The sequence below is a fragment of the Mastigoproctus giganteus genome, chromosome 7 (assembly GCF_048544385.1).
Source record: "Mastigoproctus giganteus isolate SK-2022 chromosome 7, ASM4854438v1, whole genome shotgun sequence".
Classification (NCBI taxonomy): Eukaryota; Metazoa; Arthropoda; class Arachnida; order Uropygi; family Thelyphonidae; genus Mastigoproctus; species Mastigoproctus giganteus.
This window is the reverse complement of record NC_143581.1, coordinates 60,205,283-60,229,547: the sequence shown is the minus strand read 5'-3', so window position 1 is coordinate 60,229,547 and position 24,265 is coordinate 60,205,283. Positions and strand designations below refer to the sequence as shown.

The 24,265-nt window shown below is 36.8% G+C and overlaps 1 protein-coding gene across 2 annotated transcripts in view; it reads right to left on the bottom strand.

Moving 5' to 3' along the window:
• The window catches only part of LOC150082942 (protein spire homolog 1-like), a 295,803-nt gene that overhangs the window by 8,379 nt on the left and 263,159 nt on the right, over positions 1–24,265 (bottom strand). For both annotated transcript variants that reach the window (XM_090376924.1, XM_090376923.1), the window contains exons 12-14: positions 23,070–23,204; positions 14,722–14,823; positions 14,492–14,622 (exon numbers count right to left, since the gene is read on the bottom strand). In XM_090376924.1, coding sequence (XP_090233050.1) covers positions 14,492–14,622; positions 14,722–14,823; positions 23,070–23,204 — 368 coding nt within the window. The remainder of the gene's footprint in view (positions 1–14,491; positions 14,623–14,721; positions 14,824–23,069; positions 23,205–24,265) is intronic.

Below are 24,265 nucleotides of genomic sequence, written 5' to 3'. Positions count from 1 at the left end.
TTTGTTCCATTCACTAATCTTGTTGCCCATCTCTGTACTCGTTCCAGCAGCTCTACATCCTTCTTGAAATGAGGCCACACCTAGAGTACTGTATAAAGTACTCTAGGTGTGGCCTGACCATTGCCTTATACAAGAGAATAATCACCTCCTTATCCCTGCTAGAAAAATTTCTATATATCATTGACAATACACCATGAGCTACTCTTGCAGCCTGTCTGCCCTGCTCAGAGAACTTCATATCTGCCTGCACAACCACCCCCAGGTCCCTTTCATTCTCTACGACTGTCAGTGTAGTACCACTGAGTTGATACGTTGCTCTGGGGTTGCTGCTTCCCATATGTAGTACTTCACATTTGTCAATGTTAATCTTCATTTGCCACCTCTCAGCCCATCCTTTCCAGATCCTGTTGCAGCAGCATAGTGTCAGTAGTACCCTGCCAACCTTCGTATTGTCTGCAAACTTAGACATTAAGCTAGATATACCATCATCAATATCATTTATAAATACAGAAAACAATAATGAACCCAACACTGAACCCCGAGGGACCCCACAAATAACATTAGTCCACGATGAGCAGTGTCCATTGATTACAACTCTCTGTCTTCTCCCCCTCAACCACCCCTTTATCCATAGCAGCAATTTGTGCAGCAGTCCTCCATGTGCAACAGTATCAAAAGCCTTTCTAAGATCCAAGTATATAATATCAAAGTTATTCCCTGCATCCAGTTCTTTTGTGACTGCATCATAGTATCCAATCAAATTGGTCAGTCAAGACTTCCCTTTAACAAAACCATGCTGTGTCTGAGCTATAACTGAAGTCTTGTCTATATGATCCTGCAGTGCTTCTTTAACCAGTGCCTCCATTAATTTTCCTGGAACAGAAGTTAAACTCACAGGTCTATAAATACTTGTGTGTCAGCCTTTGATCCTCCTTTGTGAATTGGGGTCACATTTGCACATCTCCAGTGTATTGGTACCTCCCCCGAGTCCAAGGAAGCTCTCATAATTATGACTAAGGGTTTGCTTACTTCCTTTGCTGCCTCCTTTAATATAACTGGATAGATCCCATCCACCCCAGGTGCCTTTCTTGTGTTTATCTTCAACAATTTCTCCTCCACTTTACTCTCAGTTATTACAAGATTCTCCAGCTTACTGCCAGAGTTGTACACCTCTGGCATTCCCCTCGCTGAATAACTCCTCATGTGTGAATGTCGATGCAAAATATTCATTTAGTTTGTTAGCTACCTGAGCAGGATCATCAACAGTTGACCCATCGATATCAAGTGGACCATTCTGATTCATCCCCTTCCTTCTAGAGTTTACATAAGTAAAGAACTCTTTGCTGTTTTTCTTTGCATCCCTTACCAAAGATTTCTCGTAATCTTCCTTCGCCTGCCTAACCTCCTTTGTAACTTGGTTACAGATCAACTTGTATCTATCATAGGCTTCTGTGTCACGTGTTAATTTGTATGTATCCCATGCATTTTTATTCTTTGCCATATGTCTCATTAGTTCATCTGACATCCATTTAGGCCTAAACCTTGAACAATATTTCTTAGTTAGTATGTAAAGCCTAGTAGCTTCCAAGATAAGTTCTTTGAATGCTTCCCATTTTGAATTTGCTGTTGGTAACATCATCAGTTGGTCCCACTGTATAGAATTTAAATACTGTCTCAGTCCATCGTAGTCGCCTTTACGAAAGCAATAACCCTTCCCTTTACCCCTAATGGTAGTAAATCTCTTTGAGTAAATCCCACTTCAGCACACTGTGATCACTGCCACCTAGTGGTTCCTTTATCTGCAGATTCTTAATGCATGAAGAATCACTACTGATAATCAAATCAAGAGTATTACTCCCTCTAGTTGCCTCCCGAACATGCTGATGTAGAAAACAATCATCCAATAAATCCACAAAAGCCTTGCTAGTGTGTGAGTGACCAGCCCCCAAATTCCAGTCAATATCTGGGAAATTAAAATCCCCCATTATAAGACTCTCTGACGTACTGGCCCACTATTTCCCTGTACAGTTTCTTATTATACTCATCAGAGTCATTAGGCCTATAGCATACTCCTACTCCTACTCTCAATTTTGATCTTCCGATGCTTATGTCACATCAAACTGACTCAATACAGCACTGTCCAGCGATGTCGACTGGCTTCACTTCCTTGGATTTTGTGTGTTTCTTAACTAATAGCATAACCCCTCCTCCCTTCCTATCCTGTCTATCCTTTCTGTAGACGTAGTACTCCCCAAATTCCAGTTCTGCATTCCTTATATCTGTGTGACACCACGTCTCTGATATCCCAACAATATCTGCCTTTGATGTTTTGAGCAATACCTGAAATTTATTTACTAAACTCCTAGCATTGGTGTACACGCAACTATACATGCACCTGTTTCTATTCTTAGCTACCCTAACATAACCCATGTGTTTACTTGTACCGCAATGACTCAGAGCAGTCTCTGAAATATCCTGCATCTTGTTTTTCAGGCTTCTGCTCATTCCAATAGAAGCAGTGCAAGAATCACTTTCATCTCTGACAGTAGCTACTGTTAATCTATTAGTCTTTGTATCCCCCCAAGCTAGCAGTTTTCCAACCCACCTAACATCTCCTCGATAGCATCGGCAAATATTCTTGCACTCTTTCTATTTAAGTGTATCCCATCCCTGTAGAAGCAGTCTCTCCTGTTAACAAGTACAGTCCAGGCTGAAAAAAATTCTACCCCTTGAGCCTTGCACAATCTTTCCAGGGCCGAATTGATTGACAAGGCTCTCATCATATACTCTCTCCTATCGTGTCTGGGCAGAATTGCAGACACTTTGAAATTCAACCCTAATTCACGGCTTTTTTTTTCAACAGTGACCTGTACTTGTTAAGTAATTCTGCCGGTCTCCTACTCTTGATATCATTTGTGCCAACGTGTACAACTATATCACCTTTTGTGCCCTGAAAAGATGATATCTGCTCTACAACGTCATCAATCTTTGCCCCTGGCAGACATACCCTGGTCCTGTTCCATCTATCCTTTTTACAAAGCATGTTCCCCGTTTCCCTGACAATAGAGTCACCAACAACTACTAGTTCCTGTGGGACCAATGCATTCTGCCTTGGGGGTTGCCACTGTGTTGCGTGATGACCAAGTGCAAGCTCTGGCGTTGATGTGGGCAGCTGAGAGCTTGATGGGCCCCTCAATTTAGTTCCTTCGAGGGCATCCACCCTGTCCTTCAAGCTCTCATATAGGCCCGTAACAACGCTGAGTTGTTGCCTGATTTCGTTACACTCCTTGCATCGCGCACGCACAAAGACATCCCCCATGGCAACATCATGTCCCGTACCTGAATGCTCCACAAACATCATGCAGGCAGTGCATTTTAAAAGGCTGTGATTCAGAAGGCAACTACCTCCCTCAGTTCTCCTCTGAGCCACAGCACTTCCATTAGCTTGAGCCTTTTGCTTTGCTGCTCTGGTCTGAGTCATGATTTCGATTAATTTCAATTTCAGTTCAAAATTATAATCCTAAACTTGTATCCCAACACAGTTAGTATTAGTAACGGCCGCATGGTGCAAGAAAGCCTATGGCTTATGCTGCACCAGCCAAAAAAAAAAAAAAAAAAAAAAAAAAAAAAAAAATCAGAATAAAACAATGATAAAAACAAAAATAAAATAAATAACTAAATAATAATAATTAATAAAAAAAAAAAAAAAAAAAAAGGAAATTAAACCTATCATCCTATGCACTTCCCTTACCCGAAAGTACTATCCAGATGACCTCTACTCAGAGGCCTCTTTCAGGATATCCAGATGACCTTTGAATTTCCTCAAACTGTCGGCCTCTACCACCCATGAAGGCAACTTATTCCAGTAATTTATAACTCGCTGGCTAAAATAAAACTTCCTGCAGTCCAATCTAAACATTTCCCCCCGTAACTTGAATTTATGTCCCCTAGTTCTAGCATCATTTATAATCTTGAAAATTTTGTCCTCATTCATTTTACTGATGCCTCTCAGAGCCTTAAACACCTCAATCAAATCTCCTCTAAGGTGTCTAGTTTCCAAACTCTGCAACCCACATATTCGAAGTCTTTCTTCATAAGGATGCCCTTTTGCCGATCTCACCAGGCGAGTTACCCGTCTTTGCACCCTTTCAAGAAGCTCGATGTCTTTCTTTAAGTGCGGTCTCTATACTTGAACACAGTATTCCAAGTGTGGTCTAACATAAGCCTTATATAATGGGATTATCACATCCCTATCTCTACTTGCAAAAGTTTGATAGATCATCGATCCTTGCAACCTGTTTACAATGCTCAGAGAATTTCATGTCTGACTGTATCGTAACACCCAAGTCCCTTTCCTCCAGTACTGGGTTTAGTTGAACTCCACCAAGTGAATAAGTTTTTTTGGGATTACTGTTTCCCAGGTATAATACCTTACACTTTGTTGGATTAAAGCACAGCTGCCATTTTTCTGACCATTTCTGAAGTCTATCTAGGTCTCTCTGAAGAAGCTCATCTTGACAGTGATCATTAACTACTCTACCAATTTTAACATCATCTGTAAATTTAGACATCACGCCCTCTATCCCTTCATCAATGTCGTTTATGAAAATTAAAAACAACAGTGGTCCTAATACTGATCCTTGGGGAACCCCAGTTATAACGGTATATATATTTTTCAGCGTCAAGTATTAATTATATAAGAGTTCCCTTTATATAACTTCCGTATCAATTATGTATTAATTAATTATGTTACGTTTGTAATCTAAGTCGTTATATGTATTTAGTTAAAAGTACGATTTAACTGACAACAAAGTTCAACAAGTTTAATAGATTCTACCGATCAACTGACAATATTATAACCTATACTATACTAATGCTATCTAGTTCGGTATATAACGTATTGTATGACAAAGGCGGCAAGTTACGAATGGTAAATCTACGGACACTTAAGTTTTAATTAACTTTCAAATCTCACTGTCTCAATTCAGAATAAACTAACGATCCTGACTAGGTCTATAAGCTACTTATAGAAAATAATTTCATGTAAAAATGGTCAAAGCGGATAAATATGGCTAAAAAACTTCTTGTTCAGCGGCGCTGCAACTTGTAACATGTGGATTTGATACCCTTATCGATACTTTTATGCAATTACAAGGCCGAGTAAAGAATAAATACACCAGATTAATCAGAAAATCACAAAATGATGCTATACTACTAAATTTAAATCAAAAGTTTTAGAAAAACAATAATTTCAAATCAATAAATAAGAAAAATCCACTTAGCAGCTTTGGACATGTCTGGCTCCTACTAGCCTCGTCATCAGACCAAAATTGACAATTTTGGTCTGCTGACGAATTATGGTCTTTTGTAGCTATTCAAACTGTCAGATGTTAGCTTCTTCTACTAACAGGCCTTTGATCTTAATCTTGGGAGATCCTATTATGCTTTCCAGGTACTTTTGTACAAGGAAAGACAAAGCTTACCAATAGACTGGTCAAGCTGTTGAGTGAAAAATGAGAAACACATGTCGCTTTACAGAAAAAGAATCAAATTCATAATTTTGCTGATATATTTGGATCAATCAATTCTGTAGTTTTTTTGGTTTTCAGGAAATATCTGCTCCTTTTAGCCATGGAAAGATTACTTTTCCTTCTAAGTTTCTGGCCCTGCCACGGGCAGGCAGGAGCAGTGCCAAGGTGAATGAGCAGGTGAGTCAGTTGCATTAGTACTACTAGAAAAATAAACAGAAAGGTAAATTCCTTCCTCAGCATTTGGCTACTTCTTGTAGTGTGAAAGAACTACTTTAGAGTATAAAATTGTTTGTTTGTGTTTGTTATTTGGTTTTTAGGAGCATTAGCAACTAAGGCCATATTGCTCCGGGATATGCAGTGGTCATTCCCTGACCTTTCTGCATCCTCCGTATTTGGTGGTGACGGGCTCGAACCCCGGTCTAATCAAGAAGCGTGTGCTACGCACTGCTGCTCCTTCCCACCTGGCTACGGAGGTGCCCCGGAGAGTATAAAATAAGGAAAAAGGAAAACCGTATTAGAACAAAAAGAATCTATAATCAACTTCGAAAAGCTTTAGAGAGAGAGATCACTTTGGATAATCCACTAGAATTGCTTGGTCATGGAAATGCTTGGCACTTGGGACTACTAAGACAGGATGATGACCTCTTTACACTTCATGGATAACTTGAGCAGCTTCCCAAAACATGTACCCATAGACTCAATTCATCGACCAAACTGTTCTTCAATAATGAGGATTTTCAAGAGGTGAAAAATAAATAGTGTGGTGCCAGCTGTTAATGTGCAGTGAAGCAGCTGTTTCTCTTGGTAGTGTAAATTTCTCTAAGAGACGTAGTCAGTCACTCCAATCCATACTTCCACTATAAGTCCTCTTAGGTGAGATTTAATGAGCAAAGACAGGCTCCTTATGCCTCCATCTATCATCTCCTGCATTTGAAGTATTTCATTGTATTCTGCTACTTACTGCTGGTGTCTCAAAACATTTTACAAATATCTCTTGGTATCATACCAACTTTATGCAGAACAGTCACAACAACAATATTATTCTTTTTGTTGCCCCACTGCATAATACCTCTGTTCAATATAGAAGACTCAGTTGGTTATCTGAATATACATCAAGGTTTTTAAGTCACATTACTGCAAGATCACAGCTTCTTTATATTCTAATATTTGGTGTGCACTTGCTGGAATAACAATATTTAAGGCTTGGCTAGGTAGAATAAAATGCTTGCTTATCCTAATGTTAACCAGAACACTTTCACCACAATCCATCATAGTATCTTTATTCTGCTTACCTGATTTTAAGAATAAACTAATATATATATATATATATCTGTGAATTGTCTTCACCTTTACCAAGAATGAATGTTGCAGAATATAACTCAGTAACTGGCTTCATTCAGTACTCAAATTTGGTTTGTTCAGTGTTCATAGTTTAACAAAAAAAAAAAGAAAAGAATGGCAACTTTTTCAAGAAGAAAATAAGACTTTTTTTTTTTTTTTTTAAATAAGAGAAAAACTATCTTAACAAAACTAAGTAAGATGGGTTGTTCCATTATTTGTTGGAACATTAGCTGAATCACACTGATAGGTTATCGATATATGAATTTGTCCTGTACACAGATTATGTAATGCAGCTGCATGTTAATTTGGATGCGAATACAGGGCCCAAGAAGTATATGTCCAATTTTTCAAAATTACTCTTCTGCAAAAATTACATTTCTAAGAGATGATGCAATTTTTCCAAGCCAAATATTCTTCTCATTTTATAAACATGACTGTTTGGAAATTTTATCTGTTTGTGTTTAGCTGTTACATAGAGTAAAACAAACTGACACATTATTCAACAGCAAAAAGTGAGGTGGGTAATTACAGACCTGTAAGCTGATTTATGCTAGGGGAAATAATGGAGTAAAATCATCTTGACAATAACATAGTTATACGGCAATCATAGCACGGACTTGTTAAGTTTGATCAAGATTTTGACCAAATCATATCTGATCAAGATTGTCTTGTTTTTTTTTTTTTTTTTGGACCTTGCAGAAGATCGAATATTTCACTGAGATGGCTGGATCTTTTGCAAGGTCATAGCTGTATATCCATAATTCGTCATCAGTAATGATGGAAGAAACAAAGTGTGAGTCAGTAGCAGTATGATGATGAAGGACCCTGACATGTGAGAACTTACCACTCTGTAGTTATCAGTGAGAAAAATTGACAAACTTGGCTGAAATGGCCACATTCCCAAATCATGTGTTAACTGATATGCCCCATAAGAAATACCAATTTTACTAGCAACCAATTTTGTAGTAAGTCATATTAGTAAGTCATTTTGCAGATAAGTGTACTGACCACTCCTGATCAGATTACAAATAAGAAATTTAATCGGTGGTTTTGGAGGGCAGCCAGAGCAAGAATCATCTTTGACAGACAAGTGGCCCTCTTCAACCTTTGTAAACCACTGCAAAGCTTTTGAATGACATATAGCATATTCTCTGAAGGATGTTTTTAACATTTTGTGGGTTTCTAATTCCACTTTTACCTAATTTGAAACAAAATTTGTGAGGAAAACACATAAAACACCTTATATTCAATGCATGATAATGCAGACTGACTGCTGATAAATCAGCAATTCATGGGTTACTATATCTAGATGAGTCACCAAACATTGTAACAAGTCATAACATAACAGATATTTATTTAAAGTATACCCAGTAAAATAAAATAAAATAAAATATTTCCAGAAGCTTTCGGAACTCGTGTCCCTTTCTCAACTGACAGAATTTTTAAATACATTACAAGCAAACTGTGGCACGTTACTCATTCGTCATTGTTGTAGCACGGACGTGTGCTGCCTTGCGCCAGTGATCATCCATCAATAAAACGGTTGTCTCCAGGATTGGATGTATACGCATGCCTTTCTGGCGATTTAATGCCTTAGGGTTGTTCATTATGTTTAGTGACTCTAGCCATAGGCGGTGGCGAAAGTGTCGCGCGTGGTCCACTATCTCAAAGTCGCGCTTGGGGTCAAGATCGTGGTTGGTAGCCCAAAAATGTTCTGCAAGCGCGGACTGGTCAGTTTCGGCAAGCCGGATTGCTCTGTCGTGTTCCGTGAGGCGATCCTGGAGACGTCTCGATGTCTCACCTACGTAGCAACTGTTACAGGCCCTACAGGTGATACGGTACACTACATTGCTGCGTAAGACAGGTGTGACAGGGGTCTTCACACTGGAGACAAGTGAACGTAGGTTCCTACCTGGTAATTGTACACATTTTATGTTGTAACTTCTCAGGATCTTCGAGATACGTCCTGACACTCCTGGATAGTACGGAATGTAGGCGGATGATATGCCGACTTGCTTCGGAGGTCTTGGGTTGGAAGTAAGCTCTTGTGCCTGTAACAAGCATCTGTTTAGTACATGGGATGGATAACCGCATCTGGTTAAGTCCGCCTTCACACGGGAGATCTCGTTACGTCTAATTGTGTCGGTGCTGGAATGGCTCCAGGCCCTGGAGAACAGGGTGCGGGCAGTGCTATTGAGATGGCTTGGAGCGTGGCCGGACCCGTAGTTGGTGAATGTGGTGCGGTCAATTCACCAACTACGGGTCCGGCCACGCTCCAAGCCATCTCAATAGCACTGCCCGCACCCTGTTCTCCAGGGCCTGGAGCCATTCCAGCACCGACACAATTAGACGTAACGAGATCTCCCGTGTGAAGGCGGACTTAACCAGATGCGGTTATCCATCCCATGTACTAAACAGATGCTTGTTACAGGCACAAGAGCTTACTTCCAACCCAAGACCTCCGAAGCAAGTCGGCATATCATCCGCCTACATTCCGTACTATCCAGGAGTGTCAGGACGTATCTCGAAGATCCTGAGAAGTTACAACATAAAATGTGTACAATTACCAGGTAGGAACCTACGTTCACTTGTCTCAAGTGTGAAGACCCCTGTCACACCTGTCTTACGCAGCAATGTAGTGTACCGTATCACCTGTAGGGCCTGTAACAGTTGCTACGTAGGTGAGACATCGAGACGTCTCCAGGATCGCCTCACGGAACACGACAGAGCAATCCGGCTTGCCGAAACTGACCAGTCCGCGCTTGCAGAACATTTTTGGGCTACCAACCACGATCTTGACCCCAAGCGCGACTTTGAGATAGTGGACCACGCGCGACACTTTCGCCACCGCCTATGGCTAGAGTCACTAAACATAATGAACAACCCTAAGGCATTAAATCGCCAGAAAGGCATGCGTATACATCCAATCCTGGAGACAACCGTTTTATTGATGGATGATCACTGGCGCAAGGCAGCACACGTCCGTGCTACAACAATGACGAATGAGTAACGTGCCACAGTTTGCTTGTAATGTATTTAAAAATTCTGTCAGTTGAGAAAGGGACACGAGTTCCGAAAGCTTCTGGAAATATTTTATTTTATTTTATTTTACTGGGTATACTTTAAATAAATATCTGTTAAACTATGGACCCCAGTACTCCAGGCCCATTTGTCACTAAGTCATAACATGCTACAAATCTATAATTTCAAGATACAAAGCCAGTCCCAAATTTTGTTCACATCTCATACTTAGATTTCACTAAAGTTTTCAACACTGTTCCACATGAATGACTATAATACAAATTGCATTATAGGCAAACTGATATAGATAAATATATAGTTAGGTGGTAGGACAGAGTGGATATTAATGGTCACTGCTTTTGGACTAATGTTATTAATCAGGTTCCTCAGGGTTCAAATGTTGGGCCCATGCTGCTTTCAATATATTTTTTCAATACTTATTAAAAATATGATGAAGGCATACCAAGGTTAATGTCCAAGTTTGCTGATGATACAAAGGTGAACATGTAGTTAATGACAGTAATCAGATATGCTACTTGAAAAAGACCTGGATAAATTAGGCATATTAGGCAAGAATTAATCTTGGAAGCTACTAGGCTTTACATACCAACTAAGAAATATTGTTCAGGGTTTAAGCCTAAATGGATGTCAGATGAACTATTGAGACGTGGCAGAGAAGAAAAATGCATGGGATACATATAAATTAATGAGTGACATGGAAGCCTATGATAGACATAAGCTGGTCTGTAACCAAGTCACAAAGGAGATTAGGCAGGCAAAGGCAGATTATGAGAAATCTTTGGCAAAGGATGCAAAGAAAAATAGCAAAGAGTTCTTTACCTATGTAAACTCTAGAAGGAAAGGGATGAATCAGATTGGTCCACTGGATATTGGTGGTTCAACTGTTGATGATCCTGTGCAGATAGCAAACAAACTGAATGAGTATTTTGCATCAACATTCACACATGAGGAGTTATTCAGGTAGGAGAATGTCAGAGGTGGCAGTGAGCTAGATGATTTTGTAATAACTGAAAGAAAAGTGGAGGAGAAATTGTTGAAGATAAACATAAAAAAGGCACCCGGGGTAGTGGGATCTATCCAGTTATATTAAAGGAGGCAGCAAAGGAAGTAAGCAAACCCTTAGCCATAATTATGAAAGCTTCCTTGGGCTCAGGGGAGGTACCTATGGACTGGAGATGTGCAAATGTGACCCCAATTCACAAAGGAGGATCAAAAGGCAATACAAGTAATTATAGACTTAACTTCTGTTCTAGGGAAATTAATGGAGGCACTGGTTAAAGAAGCACTGCAGGATCATCTAAACAAGACTTCAGTTATAGTTCAGACACAGTATGGTTTTGTTAAGGGGAAGTCTTGTCTGACCAATTTGATTGGATACTATGATATGGTAACAAAGGAACTGGATGCAGGGAATAACTTTGATATCATATATTTGGATCTTAGAAAGGCTTTTGATACTGTTGCACATGGAAGACTGCTGCACAAATTGGAATAGTGTGGCATTGGAGGCAAATTGCTGCTACGGATAAAGGGATGGTTGAGTGGGAGTAGACGGATTTTTTTTTTTTTTTTTTTTTGGTAGTTGTTGGCGCATCGGCTTCTGTGGCCATAGTGCACCTCCCAAGGTTTTTGCGGTACTTTGATCCAAGCCCGAGGCGGGATTCGAACCCGCGACCTTTGGGTTGCTAGGCAGGCACCTTACCCACCTGGTTGGCCCGGTCGGTGGAGTAGACGGAGAATGGTAATCAATGGACACTGCTCTTCGTGGACTAATGTTATTAGTCCACGAACATTAGCTGGATTAATAACGAGGGACTTCACGAATGGAGTCCCTCAGGGTTTAGTGTTGAGTCCACTGCTGTTTTCTGTATTTATAAATGATATTGATGATGGTATATCAAGCTTCATGTCCAAGTTTGCAGACGATACGGGCGCCTCTGTAGCCAGGAGGAGCAGCAGTGCTTAGCACACGCTTCTTGATTAGACTGGGGTTCGAGCCCATGACCACCAAATACGGAAGATGCGGAAAGGTCAGGGAATGATCACCGCATATCCCCGGAGCAACATGGCCTTAGTTGCTAATGCTCCTAAAAGCCAAAACAATAACAGCAGATGATACAAAGGTTGGCAGGGTTGTTACGGACACTAATGACACTATGCTGCTGCAATAAAATCTAGAAAAGTTGAGCAGATGAGCTGAGAGGTGGCAAATGAAGTTTAACATTGATAAATGTAAAGTACTACATATGGGAAGGTAACCCCAGAGTAATGTATCAACTCTGTGTTACTACACTGACAGTGATAGAGAATGAAAAGGACCTGGAGGTAATTGTGCAGGCAGATATGAAGTTTTCTGAGCAGTGCAGATGGTCTGCAAGAGTAGCTCATGGTGTCTTGTCAATGATATACAGGAATTTTTCTAGCAAAGATAAGGATGTGATTATCCCCTTGTATAAGGCAATGGTCAGGCCACACCTTGAGTACTGTATACAGGTCTGGAGGCCTCATTTTAAGAAGGATGTAGAGCTGTTGGAATGAGTACAGAGAAGGGCAACAAGATTAGTCAATGGAACGAAGGGTTGCTATTACAAAGAAAGGATTAAGTTTTGCAGATTACAGTGTGGAGACTAGGCACCTGCGAGATGATCTGATTAAGTTGTATAAAGCCTTGAATGGTTTGAATGTGCTCAATGCTGATGGGATTCTTCCTCTTGCTCAGAATAATCACCTGAGAGGGCATAAATTAAAATTGAGGAAAGATAGTTGTAGGATAGATGTGTGGAAGTTTGCCTTTAGCCAGTGGGTAGCTGATTGGTGGAACAGACTTGCATCTTTTATTGTGGAAGTTGATAGCCTAAATAAATTTAAGGCTGAGCTGGACAGGTATTTGGAACGAACGGAGGGGTAAAACGGGAGAGTTTTTCTTTTTTTTTTTTGGCTGATGCTGCATAAGTTTCCTCTCTTGCATTGTATACCTCTACTAATGCACAAATTAGTAGAGGTATACAATGTACTGCTAATGTACTGAAAAGTGGCAACTGAGATGTAATATAGATAAATGCGAGGTACCGTATTTGGATGGCAATAATCCCAGAGTAACACACCAATTAGATGCTGGCACACCCAAGGTAGTGGAGAATGAAAAAGACCTAAGGGAAATTGTAGAGTCAAATGTGAAGTTTGCTAAGCAGTGCAGACAGGATGCTAGGACAGCATCCTGTCTGCTCTCATGGCATTAAGATAAGCAGGAGTTTTTCCAGCAGCAACAAAGAGGTGATTATTTCATTTTTATAGCAAGTTGTTTGGGTTGCAATCCTGGGTACTGAATACAGGTGTGGAAGCCTTATTTTAAGAAGATATGGATCTGTTGGAACAAGGCAGAGAAGAGCAACAAGAGTAGTCATGGACATAAAAGGATACTTTTACTAAGAAAGATTTTAGTTCTGTAAATTGCAGCATCTGGAAACTAGGCAACTGTGAAGAGTCCTTATTGAGGTATTTAGTGTTTAAGGCTTTAAAAAAGGTTGAGTAAACTAAATGCTGATGGTATATACTTACTCTTCTCAGACAAACATACACAAGGGGACATAAATTTAAATTAAAAAAAAAAGGACAATTTCAGGGCAGATATGTTTGCTTTCAAGCAAGAAAGTAATTGATTTTTGAAAAAACTTCCAACTGATGTTATGGAAGTGAGTAGTTTTAGGAAATTTAAAGGAGGATTGGACACATAATTAGAAGGAATGGGTAAATGAAGTGGGTAGTTTTTTTTTTTTTTATTTTTGGCTGATGCTGTGTGAGCCTGCTTTCTTGCATTATTCTCTCACTACTAATACTAATCAGGGCCAGCTCAAGGGTATAATGGTGCCCCTAGGCCACACTCACTGATGGTGACTCCTCCCACCAATGCAAAGATTTCCATTTTTTAGAATGTTTTACCAATTTGCAGCAAGGTTTAGGGGGCATTGGAGCCCCCCAAAATCTTGGTAACCCTAGGCCAGTGCCTATTCAGCCTTACCCTAAAGCTGGCTCTGCTAACAGTCATTTAGTATTCTTAATAAATGGAATAAGACAGTTTATTATATCATTAAGTTAAATCTGAAATTTCAACTAATAAAATGAACACTCTAGAACAGTGTTTTTAAACTTTTTTCATTAGCAAAACACTTTGAAATGGGTAAGAAATTAGTTAAATACCATGGAATAGATGAAAATTAGAAAAACACCACTCTGTGTGCGTGCGCACACAACTTTTTTAAATATAAACTTTATTTTGTTCCTTCACCTTCAGAACAAAAAAAACCATAGTCCTCAGGACTAGAAATAAAATATTCAAATTAATTACATCATAATAATTTGTTTATGAGAATAGATATATAGAGTATATTTTCTTTTTATTTTAAAGTGCATCAAAATATGGAAATGCAGATAAGCTAATTTTCAGTGGAATATTTTGGGGAACACCTGGACACTGAATGAGTTTTAAAAAAAACTGCTCTAGAATATGGAAATCAGCTGTCATAATTTTAAGGTGTAAGAAATTAATACTGTAATGTTTAAATTTAAGTAAAGCATACCCTGTAAAATTTAGTGCTTCAGGTAATTTCCAAAATGAATGACTGGAAGACTCTTCTTCTGGAGGAGGACTGGGTGTAGGGCTAAGCATGTATACAGGAATATTTGAAAAGTGTTCAGTTGGAATACGCATCTATGGAAAGAAAAAAAAATTTTTTTTAATTTTAAGTTTGTGTTTGTTTTGTTTTTTCTATTTTAATTATTCAGTCAGTCAGTCATAAGATATTCTTACCTTTGTTGAGCACTTATCACATATAGTTCTTTCACAGAGTTTACATTTTACTCCCCAGGCACCAAAAAAAGAAAAACGTGTCTTTTTACAGGTAAAACAGATCTAAAACAAAAGAGGGAAAAATAATTTTATAAAAACAAGTTCGCTAGTTATTATTTGTTAACCCATCAGCAGTCACACCACAGTTTATTACAGGTGCCCAACAATTTTTTTTTTTTTTTTTTAAATTCTGCTTATGATATACCTATACAGTATTTCTTCTTTTCTTAATGGATTGCATCATTTTATGCACAATTTTTTAATAGAAATTTTAAATATTTAAAAAAAAAAAATTCTTTTCACACATTTAAAAACATTTATTCTACTAAAATGAAAACAAAGTTATAATCATAAAATAAACATGAAATTAATAAATTCTCACTCAGAGAACTGTTAAGAATGAGAAATTTCGAACTTATGTTTGTGAACATATTGTTTGTTGCTTTTTCAAATAAATAAAATGAATTGATAATAATCAAATAAATTAATAATAATAATAATTGATGTAAGAAACTATTTTATATCAATAATAAAGGGAACAAAAAAAAAAAAAAAAAATCTACAATATAAAACAAAGTGGAACTATGTTCTGTAGCAGATGCCTCCACCACATATCAACCAATGCACCAATTTCAAAATACACATGCACACAATTTGTTTTTATGGGATGCTGAAAACAAAACTAATACATTAAATGAAGGGGGAAAAAAAAAAAAAAAAGACTCACATGACATCTAACAGGTTCTTTGCAGTAAAAAATAAATTTTTAGTTCCAAAACAGTTCAAATAAAAGTTTGAGTATATTTAGGGAAGAAAAAAAAAAAAAAAAATCAGTTTTAATCATTAATGATTAATTTTCAACACATATTTTTGAAGGCCAACTGTCAGGTACTATGCAAATGCTGCTGGGTTAAAAGAAAACAATTCTTTTTTTAACAGACAAAAAATTAAATTAGCAGTGTATAAATGCTAGAAGACCGAGTGAAAATCAAAGCATTTCAGTAGAGCTTCAGAAGTTCATGCAATAATAGAGCGAAGAAAAGGAATGTAGGTGTAACAATTTAAAAGGCTTAATTTAAAAATAAAATTCTCAAGAATTTTATTTTTAAATTAAGTACACAATTAAAATTTAAATTAAGTAAAGAACACAATTTAAAATAATCAAATTTTGAATAATTCTATTATAAACATAAAAGACAAATTCTGTTATAGACATAAATGCACAATTCGAAATTATCATGATTGCTGTGCTGTAATTCAGCACATATTCAGTCTGGTGGGGGGGAAGAAATTTCTGATGCTATAAACATTACATAATACAGACTCTCCCCCATCCACTAAAAAGTGATCTTGAAGATTTGAAATGCACATTCCATATGGATAAAGTTAATGACTGACTCATAATAACAAAATGCTGGTAAAAAGTGTAATGTAAATAAATAAATTTTATCTTTATGCTCCATAATGGTGAGAGAGAATCAGAGTTTACAAGAACAATATGGTATTCTGGGATATTGTACGAGTTCAAAAATTAAATAACTCAGTACTTGCAACTGACCATTTAAAATAGAAGCAGTAAAATAAAAAAAAATATAGAAAATAATAAAAAAAAAAAATTAGTGAAAAACATTAAAATATAATTCAAAAAATAAACCAATGAAAATGCAACAATTGCAGCACTCAGAAACATCTTTCTTTTCTGAACAACAAACACACTGGACCTCTGCTTTACAATATTAATCCATTTCAGAGACACCATTGTATTGTGAAAATATCATAATGCGAACCCAATAATATATTGTTTTTTGGTAATTTGTTCCAATACCTCGGAAGTTGAAATTTTCACTATATAACTAAGCTATTTATCTCTCTCTAAAAGGTGATTTTTATAATGGAAATTGTACACATTGATTAAAACTACCATACTGATTAAAGCAAAACACAAAAAAAAAAAAAAATCACTTCAACTAAAGGATTCAAAAACAAAACATGCAGCCAACATATTTACAAATGCTGCTATTGGCTGAGAGGAAGGACCACATGGTCCAGTCGGAGATAATCATAAGCCCATCCCATCGTAAAGTAAAATAAGTAGGCGCTGGATAACATGACCACTGGTTAGTGGAATCAGCTGCTTTAATTTCCAAAATCAATTCAAATCATTAAAATGCACTACACTTTCGTCATTATCATATGTTTGATTATAACAATCAATTCTGAATGCCTTTGTGATATTTTCCTAAAGCACATTTCTGGGGGTCACCATAAAACAATAATAACAACAATTTGCAGTTTCCAGTTTATTGGGCTTTTCTGTTAATGAAATCTATTATAAATGGGTAGTAAACTATCTTATTGCATTTGCGATAATACCAATAGCTGGAATTCTGTGGGTGTTTACATTATTATGGTAAAATGAAATCTTCGATCAATATAAAAAACAAATTTTCAGAATCTTCTCTTCATTCCTATTTTTTAAGCTTCATAAACTTGTTACTCCGTATATCACTAGCGTGTATTGTGTTAGTTGCAATTTGTGGGGCCATGTTCTTTGTTATTGATTGCTTATCTTTTTTACTGTTTTAAATTTTATTCCCCCCCCCCCACAAAAAAATGTCAGTGAACAGAAAAACTAGTTAGTGTGTACATATTAATTAAGCTATATACGTAAGCATAAATTCATTTTTATTTTGATAACCTGTGGAAAATACTCTTCCTATTTTCATGTACCATTTAATTTTGTTAACTGGTAATGTAACAAAGTGTAAATTTGTGATCTTTACTTTTACAGCTTGTGGATTCCTCCTATTTTTGCTTATTAGAATTGCTGTTTAATAGAATTAAAATTAAATTCCCAAACGTGATCACAATGACTGGTGCTTACCACATATCGTATAGTGAAAGGTATTTTATTATGGAGAGTCCATCGTAAAGTGATTCGATCATATATTGAACAAATCATAAAGCCAGGGTCCATTGTACTTACATTTATGCTCACATTTTTTAAATACACAGCGTATGCTGCTTAATGTGATCACATATAAATGTTATCACTTTTATGAAGTCCTGACTAGACATACTAATTCATAGAAGAAAAAAAAAAAAAAGTCAGTTACTATAATCAGTAAATCCATTTTTGTTATCACTTTTCTGTGGTTTATAAACACATGCAATAGAAGTGATTAGGTAACACCCCAATTTGTCCTTAAACTCCAGTATTTGCATATCTGGTTACTGCTATTGCCTTGTATCTGGAAGTGGACAGAAAAAAAACACTATTTCTGCTCTGCATCAATAAACACTACTGAACAGCAACATTTTTGTTTCATTGGTTATTGTTATCAATTAAGTTGCATCTCAAAGTGATCACAATAAGCAGTGTACACTGTATTTTAAGACTGCTTATTTATCTTGGTACTCCTGGTATTCTGTCTATGTCATGTATTATCAATTTTATCCACACAAGTCATTATTTTTGGAATTGTATGTGTATATTCTGGGGAAGGGATTATATAATATAATAGTAACAGCTTATGCTCATGGGATGAACAATAAGAAGATAAAGTGTTCCTAGCCTGGACATATATTTTTGCATATATTTTTACAAAAGAAAGAACATTTTAGTGAGGATGATACAGAGAAAGGAAGTAAAACTGAGATAAGATTAGTGATACAATGATCTCTGAGAAGTACCTAGGCTGAAAGAAAGTAAGACTCTTGGAGTGCATCCAGTTTATATTAAAGAATACAGCAAGGGTTTGCAACATATGAATAAATTGCTACTAAGATCTTCATTGGACACTAAGGTTATTTCATTGGACTGGAGGAGTGCAAGTATCTCATTTGTTCATAAAGGATGGACTTATTCAGGAAGAATAACTAATACTAGTGAATTTGACTTCTGTAGTGGGTATGATAATGGAATTGGTGATTAAGGATGCAATATAGAAACATCTTGATAAGAATGAATTCCTAAAGGGATCACAGCATGGCTCTATGAATGAAAGTCTTGCCTGACAAACCAGGTCAATTACTATGATGAAGTCAAAGCATTTAAAATGCCAAAAACAAATTTGATATTGTATATCTACATGTTAGTATTAGCCATATAGTACAAGAAAGCTGCAGGCTTTTGCTGCACCAGCAAAAAAAAAAAAAAAAAAGAGAGTAGAAGATAAGAAAATTAAAACAAATCATTTCCCTCCTCATTTAGGTAAGTATCCAGTTGACCTTTGAACTTCCTCACACTGTCAGCCTCAACTACCTGTGGAGGCATCTTTTTTCAGTACTCGTTGATTCACTGACTAAAAGAAAACTTCCTACAATCTAGTCTAAACCTCTTTCCCTTTAATTTGAATTTATGGCCCCCAGTTCTGGAATTCTTTATAAACAGTGAAAATTCTACCTTCATTCATTTTCTTAACCCATCTCACAGCCTTATAAACTTCGATCAGGTCACCTCTAAATTGCCTGGTTGCCAAGCTGCCCACATAATCAAAGACTATCTTCATACAGTCACCCTTTTGCTAATCTCGCCATGCAAGTTGCCTGTACTTGGACACAGTATTCCAAATGCAGTCTTACAATTGCCTTATACAGTGGAATTATGATCTCCCTATCTTTACAGGATATTGTTTAATAAATCGATAGGACACCTTGGCTTTCCTGGCCACCTGTTTACACTGCTCAGAAAACTTTATATCTGCCCATATCATAACTCCCAGATCCCTTTCTTCCTCTACTGTTTTTAATTTGACCTTACCAAGGGTATAAAGTTATTTTGGGGTTGATATTCCTCACCTTGCATTTTGCTGCATTAAAATATGGCTGCCACTTTTCTGACTATTCCTGAAGCCTATTCAAATCACCTTCATAACCAATTATGCAGGAGTGTTGCTTGGCACTGATCATTAATAAATTTATCTTTATGTCATCTGCAAATTTTGACATCATGTCCTTTATCCATTCATTAAAGTTGTTTATGAAAATTAGAAACAACTTGAAAATATTGAAAATTAACCTTGAAATTAATTTTCAAGATAGATTGAAAATTAATCCTGAAATTAATCTAATTTCGTATGGCTCCCAGTAATCCCAACATGTTCCAGCTTATACAGTAACCTCTCATGAGGGAATAAATCAAAAACTATGTCAAAATTGTTCCCTACATCCAGCATTAGTTATCTTAACCAGGAGTCAAATTCACCCATTTTATTAAAACATTCCTGACTCTACCATAGACACAGTTAAGACTAATTATTCTATAGTTTTTACTACCCTGACACACCCCTTGAAGTTATTTAGGCTTCATCTTGCCACTCATTTGAAACATTGCCATCCTCAAAGCATCTCACTAACATTGGCTATTGAGACAACAAACAAGAATTATCAAGATGGGCGCAAGAATTATTAAGGTGGGTGCAAGAATTACTTTGACCAATATCATCAGATATACAACACGTCTATATTATCTTTCTCTCCTAACTAGCACTTTTCCCAGAAACCTTACGCCACCTTTGTTAAAATGAATACCATCTCTACAAAAGAGATTCCTTCTACCTACAAGTGCAGGCTACATTGATAAAAACTCCCCCTCTCCCCCAAGTCTTGCAGAGTTGTACCATGAGCTAATCCAAAATGCTTTTAGCATGTAATACCTCCTATTGTGTCTGGGCGGAATTGCAGACATATACATATTCTTACCTAACCTGGCATTTTTTCAGCATGGTCCTATATTTAACCAACAAATCATGGTCATGTTTGCTTAATACCTTAGTCCCCACATGAATAATAATGCTCTCTTTAACCCCCCCCCCCCCACAAAATTTGACAATCTGCTGGTAACAACATCAAGTGTTTCTCCAGGCAAATGCACCCTGCTTCTGGTCTACCTATCATTATTACAAAAATTTTTTTCCATTTTCCTGACAAAGTCTTCCAATAAATTAAATCTCTTTCAATCAGAGCAGTATGCACTTGACTATTCTATTCTGGAACCTGAATTGGAGATACATCACTTACAGGACACGAGATACTTGAGTCCCTGATGAGGACCCCAGTTACTTTTGTTTCTCCAGTGACTCAAATTCTTCTCTTAATCCACCAAGTTTTAATTTGAGATCAGTATGCTCCTTACATCAGGTGCAAAGAAAAGGATCATCAGTTGAGTTTCATCTATCTACTAGACTGACCTTACATTACATTGGTTGGCAGGGTTGTTAATGACAGTAATAGCAGTATGCTACTGCAACAGGATCTAGATAATTTGGGCAGATGGGCTAAGAAGTGGCAACTGAAGTTTAACCTTGACAAATGCAAAGTATTGCATATGGGTAGAAGTAACCCCAGAGAAACGTACCAACTGTGTGGTACTACACTTAAGATGGAAGAAAATGAAAAAGACCTGGGAGTAATTGTGCAGTCAGATATGAAGGTTTCTAAGATGTGCAAATAGGCTGCCAGGAGTTTTGTCATGGGGTTTTGTCAATGATATATAGGAATTTTGGTAGCAGGGAAAAGGAGGTGATTGTCCCTCTGTATAAGGCAATGGTCAGGCCACGCCTTGAGTGCTGCGTACAGGTCTGGAGGCCTCATTTTAGGAAGGATGTAGATTTGCTTGAGCGTGTACAGAGAAGGGCAACAAGATTGGTGAGGGGAATGAAGGGATCCTCTTACCAAGAGAAGCTAAGTTCTGTAAATTGCAGTGGCTGGCGACTAGGCACCTGCACGGTGATCTGATTTAGGCGTATAAGGCCTTGAATGGGTTGAGCACTCTGAATTCTGATGGGATCCTTCCACTTGTTCATATTACAAACCTAAGGGGGCATAAATTCAAATTAAGAAAAGACAAATGTAGAATAGATGTGCGGAAATTTGCCTTTAGCCAGTGGGTGGTTAATTGCTGGAACAAACTTCCATCTGTCGTTGTGGAAGTTGATAGGTTAAATAAATTTAAGGAGGAACTGGACAGGCATTTGGAGGGAATGGTGTGACTTTTTTTTTTTTTTTTGGCTGATGCTGCATAAGCTCATACACTTGCTTTCTTGTATCACATGCCACCACCACTACTACTACTACTAGGGGAGCAACACAAAATGCTTGGATATGATCCTCAATCCATTCCACAATGCAGGCCTTGTGACATGGAGTGTTGTCTTGTAAGAATCTATGCCATCTGGATACAATGTAGCCACATACAAAAAACTTGGTTTGAAACAATGCCAAGGTATGATCTGGCAGTTAGGGCATGTTCAATGGAAATGAGGGAATCCAGTGATTTCCACGAAAACATTCCCCAAACAACAATACCACTGCTGCTGGCCTGTTTTTGTCTAACTGTGTGGTCTGGTTCCAGCTGTTCATCCATTCACTATTGAATACCCACCCACCCATCAATATGATGGAGCAGAGGACTTGATTCATTAGACCAGTTGACTCTTTCCCCAGTCATCCAACTTCCAGGAACAGTGCTCCCATGACCACTGCAGGCAGAGGTGTCAGTGATGGTTGCTTAACATGGGCACACACCATAATATTAAAAGAAAGTAGTGTGTTGACTTAATTTATACTGCCTGTCAATACAAATAGTACTATTGTTTCATTTTGGTATTAATACAGAAGTAGCTATTTGTTAAAAACAAGATATTAAAGACACTAGACAATTTATTCTGCTATGAAATATAGAAATTTCTTACATTATTAATCTGATTCATAAGTTTCATTCTTATGTAACTGAAAGAATTTGCTTATATCAAACTGGTTACATGTCTAATCACAAAGTATGTAACAGACTTCACTTGGAATAAACGAAAATGTTTATTTAAAGTTATGCACTCTACAATTCAATATAATAACTACAGTAAAATTTCATGTTATCTGAAAAACAGTTTAAATTGGATAAATTTTCATAAAGTCAAAACTATTTTTATAATCAACAATTATGTTATTCTTTTTTTTTTTTATAAAAAATGAAATAAAAAAATTAAAAAGCAGCTAATCAGGATGCGAATGTGCTAAGTATTCTTATTTGGATGAAGGCAAACTGTTTTGTCATTCTGTCTTCTATTTTATTCCAACTAACAAGATTAATTTTCAGATAGCTACTGTTTTTTTTTTTTTTTGTTTTGTTTTCTACTTTAGCTAATGGGATTATGTTTCAGACAATTTTTTTTGTTTATCATATTATCATTTAACTAAAACTGATGTAAAAAAACCCAAAAAAAAAAAACCCAAAAAAAAAAAAAAAAAAAACTGTACAATGATCTTAAGTTAGAAGTACTATCAAGTATCCAGATTGTACAAATTATTACCTTGCCCTTCTGTATGTCTTCATAAAGTGATGGACTAACAACCAAAGATTCAAGTTCTGCTTTTGTAAGGACATTGCGTATGTGAACCACTTCCTCCAATGTTAGTGACAGACACTCTAAAGACTTCCACTGAGACTTGAAAATAATTTAATATAATTTTAAATTAAAAAATACATTAATAAAAATAAAAGTACAATAAAATCAAAATGCATTCATAAAACTACAAAGCAAGTGAAAAGAATATTTAGGAAGTAACTATTGCTTGGATATGGTGTCTAGGCTAAGTAAGCAAAATAATAGTAGCCCTAGCTAATCAGATGTACATAGTATAATGGAATGAACAAAACTTTCAAAAGAACATCACTGGATTATAACAAATGATGGCATATTCCACTGCATAAAGCAAAAATATTTGCTATGAATATTTTATAAATTTATATAAATATTTTATCAGAAGGCTAATCATTCCCCCCACTAATTTATGAGAAATTAGCCTAGGTGGCCAGTAGCATAAGCTCCTCCTTTCTGTAACTAATACTTTACAGCAGAATCATAACTATACCATTTCATCTGAGAAAAAGGAATGCAGACTATGAGTTACACTGTATAAAGACCCCTTTCCTGAATCCTCCAGCAGAGAGAAATTAAAATTCAACCAAGTTTTCAATACAAAAATGTTATTAAAAATGATACAAGATTTAATTAAAAATGTAACAGAACGTGCCAGAAGTAGATATGCTTTCACCTTTTAGTGTTTGATGTACAACTCCACAAAGAATATGTAGTTGTAGTTTGTTTATTTGGGTGTTTAACAGCCAAATTGTGCTTTTCAATGAGGTTTTGATGGCATGATTATATGGGAAGAATTATGAGTATACAAAAATGAAGTAAAGTAAATTATTTTTAAAATGTTCAGCTGCATTAAATATCATTTCCCAGTAGGTGTTGTAATCTTACAGATTTGTGCGATACCATTAAAAAGCTGAAAGGTGAATTTCTGATAGACCGATAATAGGTACATAATAGAAGAATGTGCTTCATTATGAACAGAGTGGCAAAATGAAGCCTGTAAATAGGAAGTGATATGTTAGATGGGTTTTTTTTTGTTTTTTAGGAGCATTAGCAACTAAGGTATATGCAGGTATATGCAGTGGTCATTCCCTGACCTTTCCGCATCCTCCGTATTTGGTGATCAC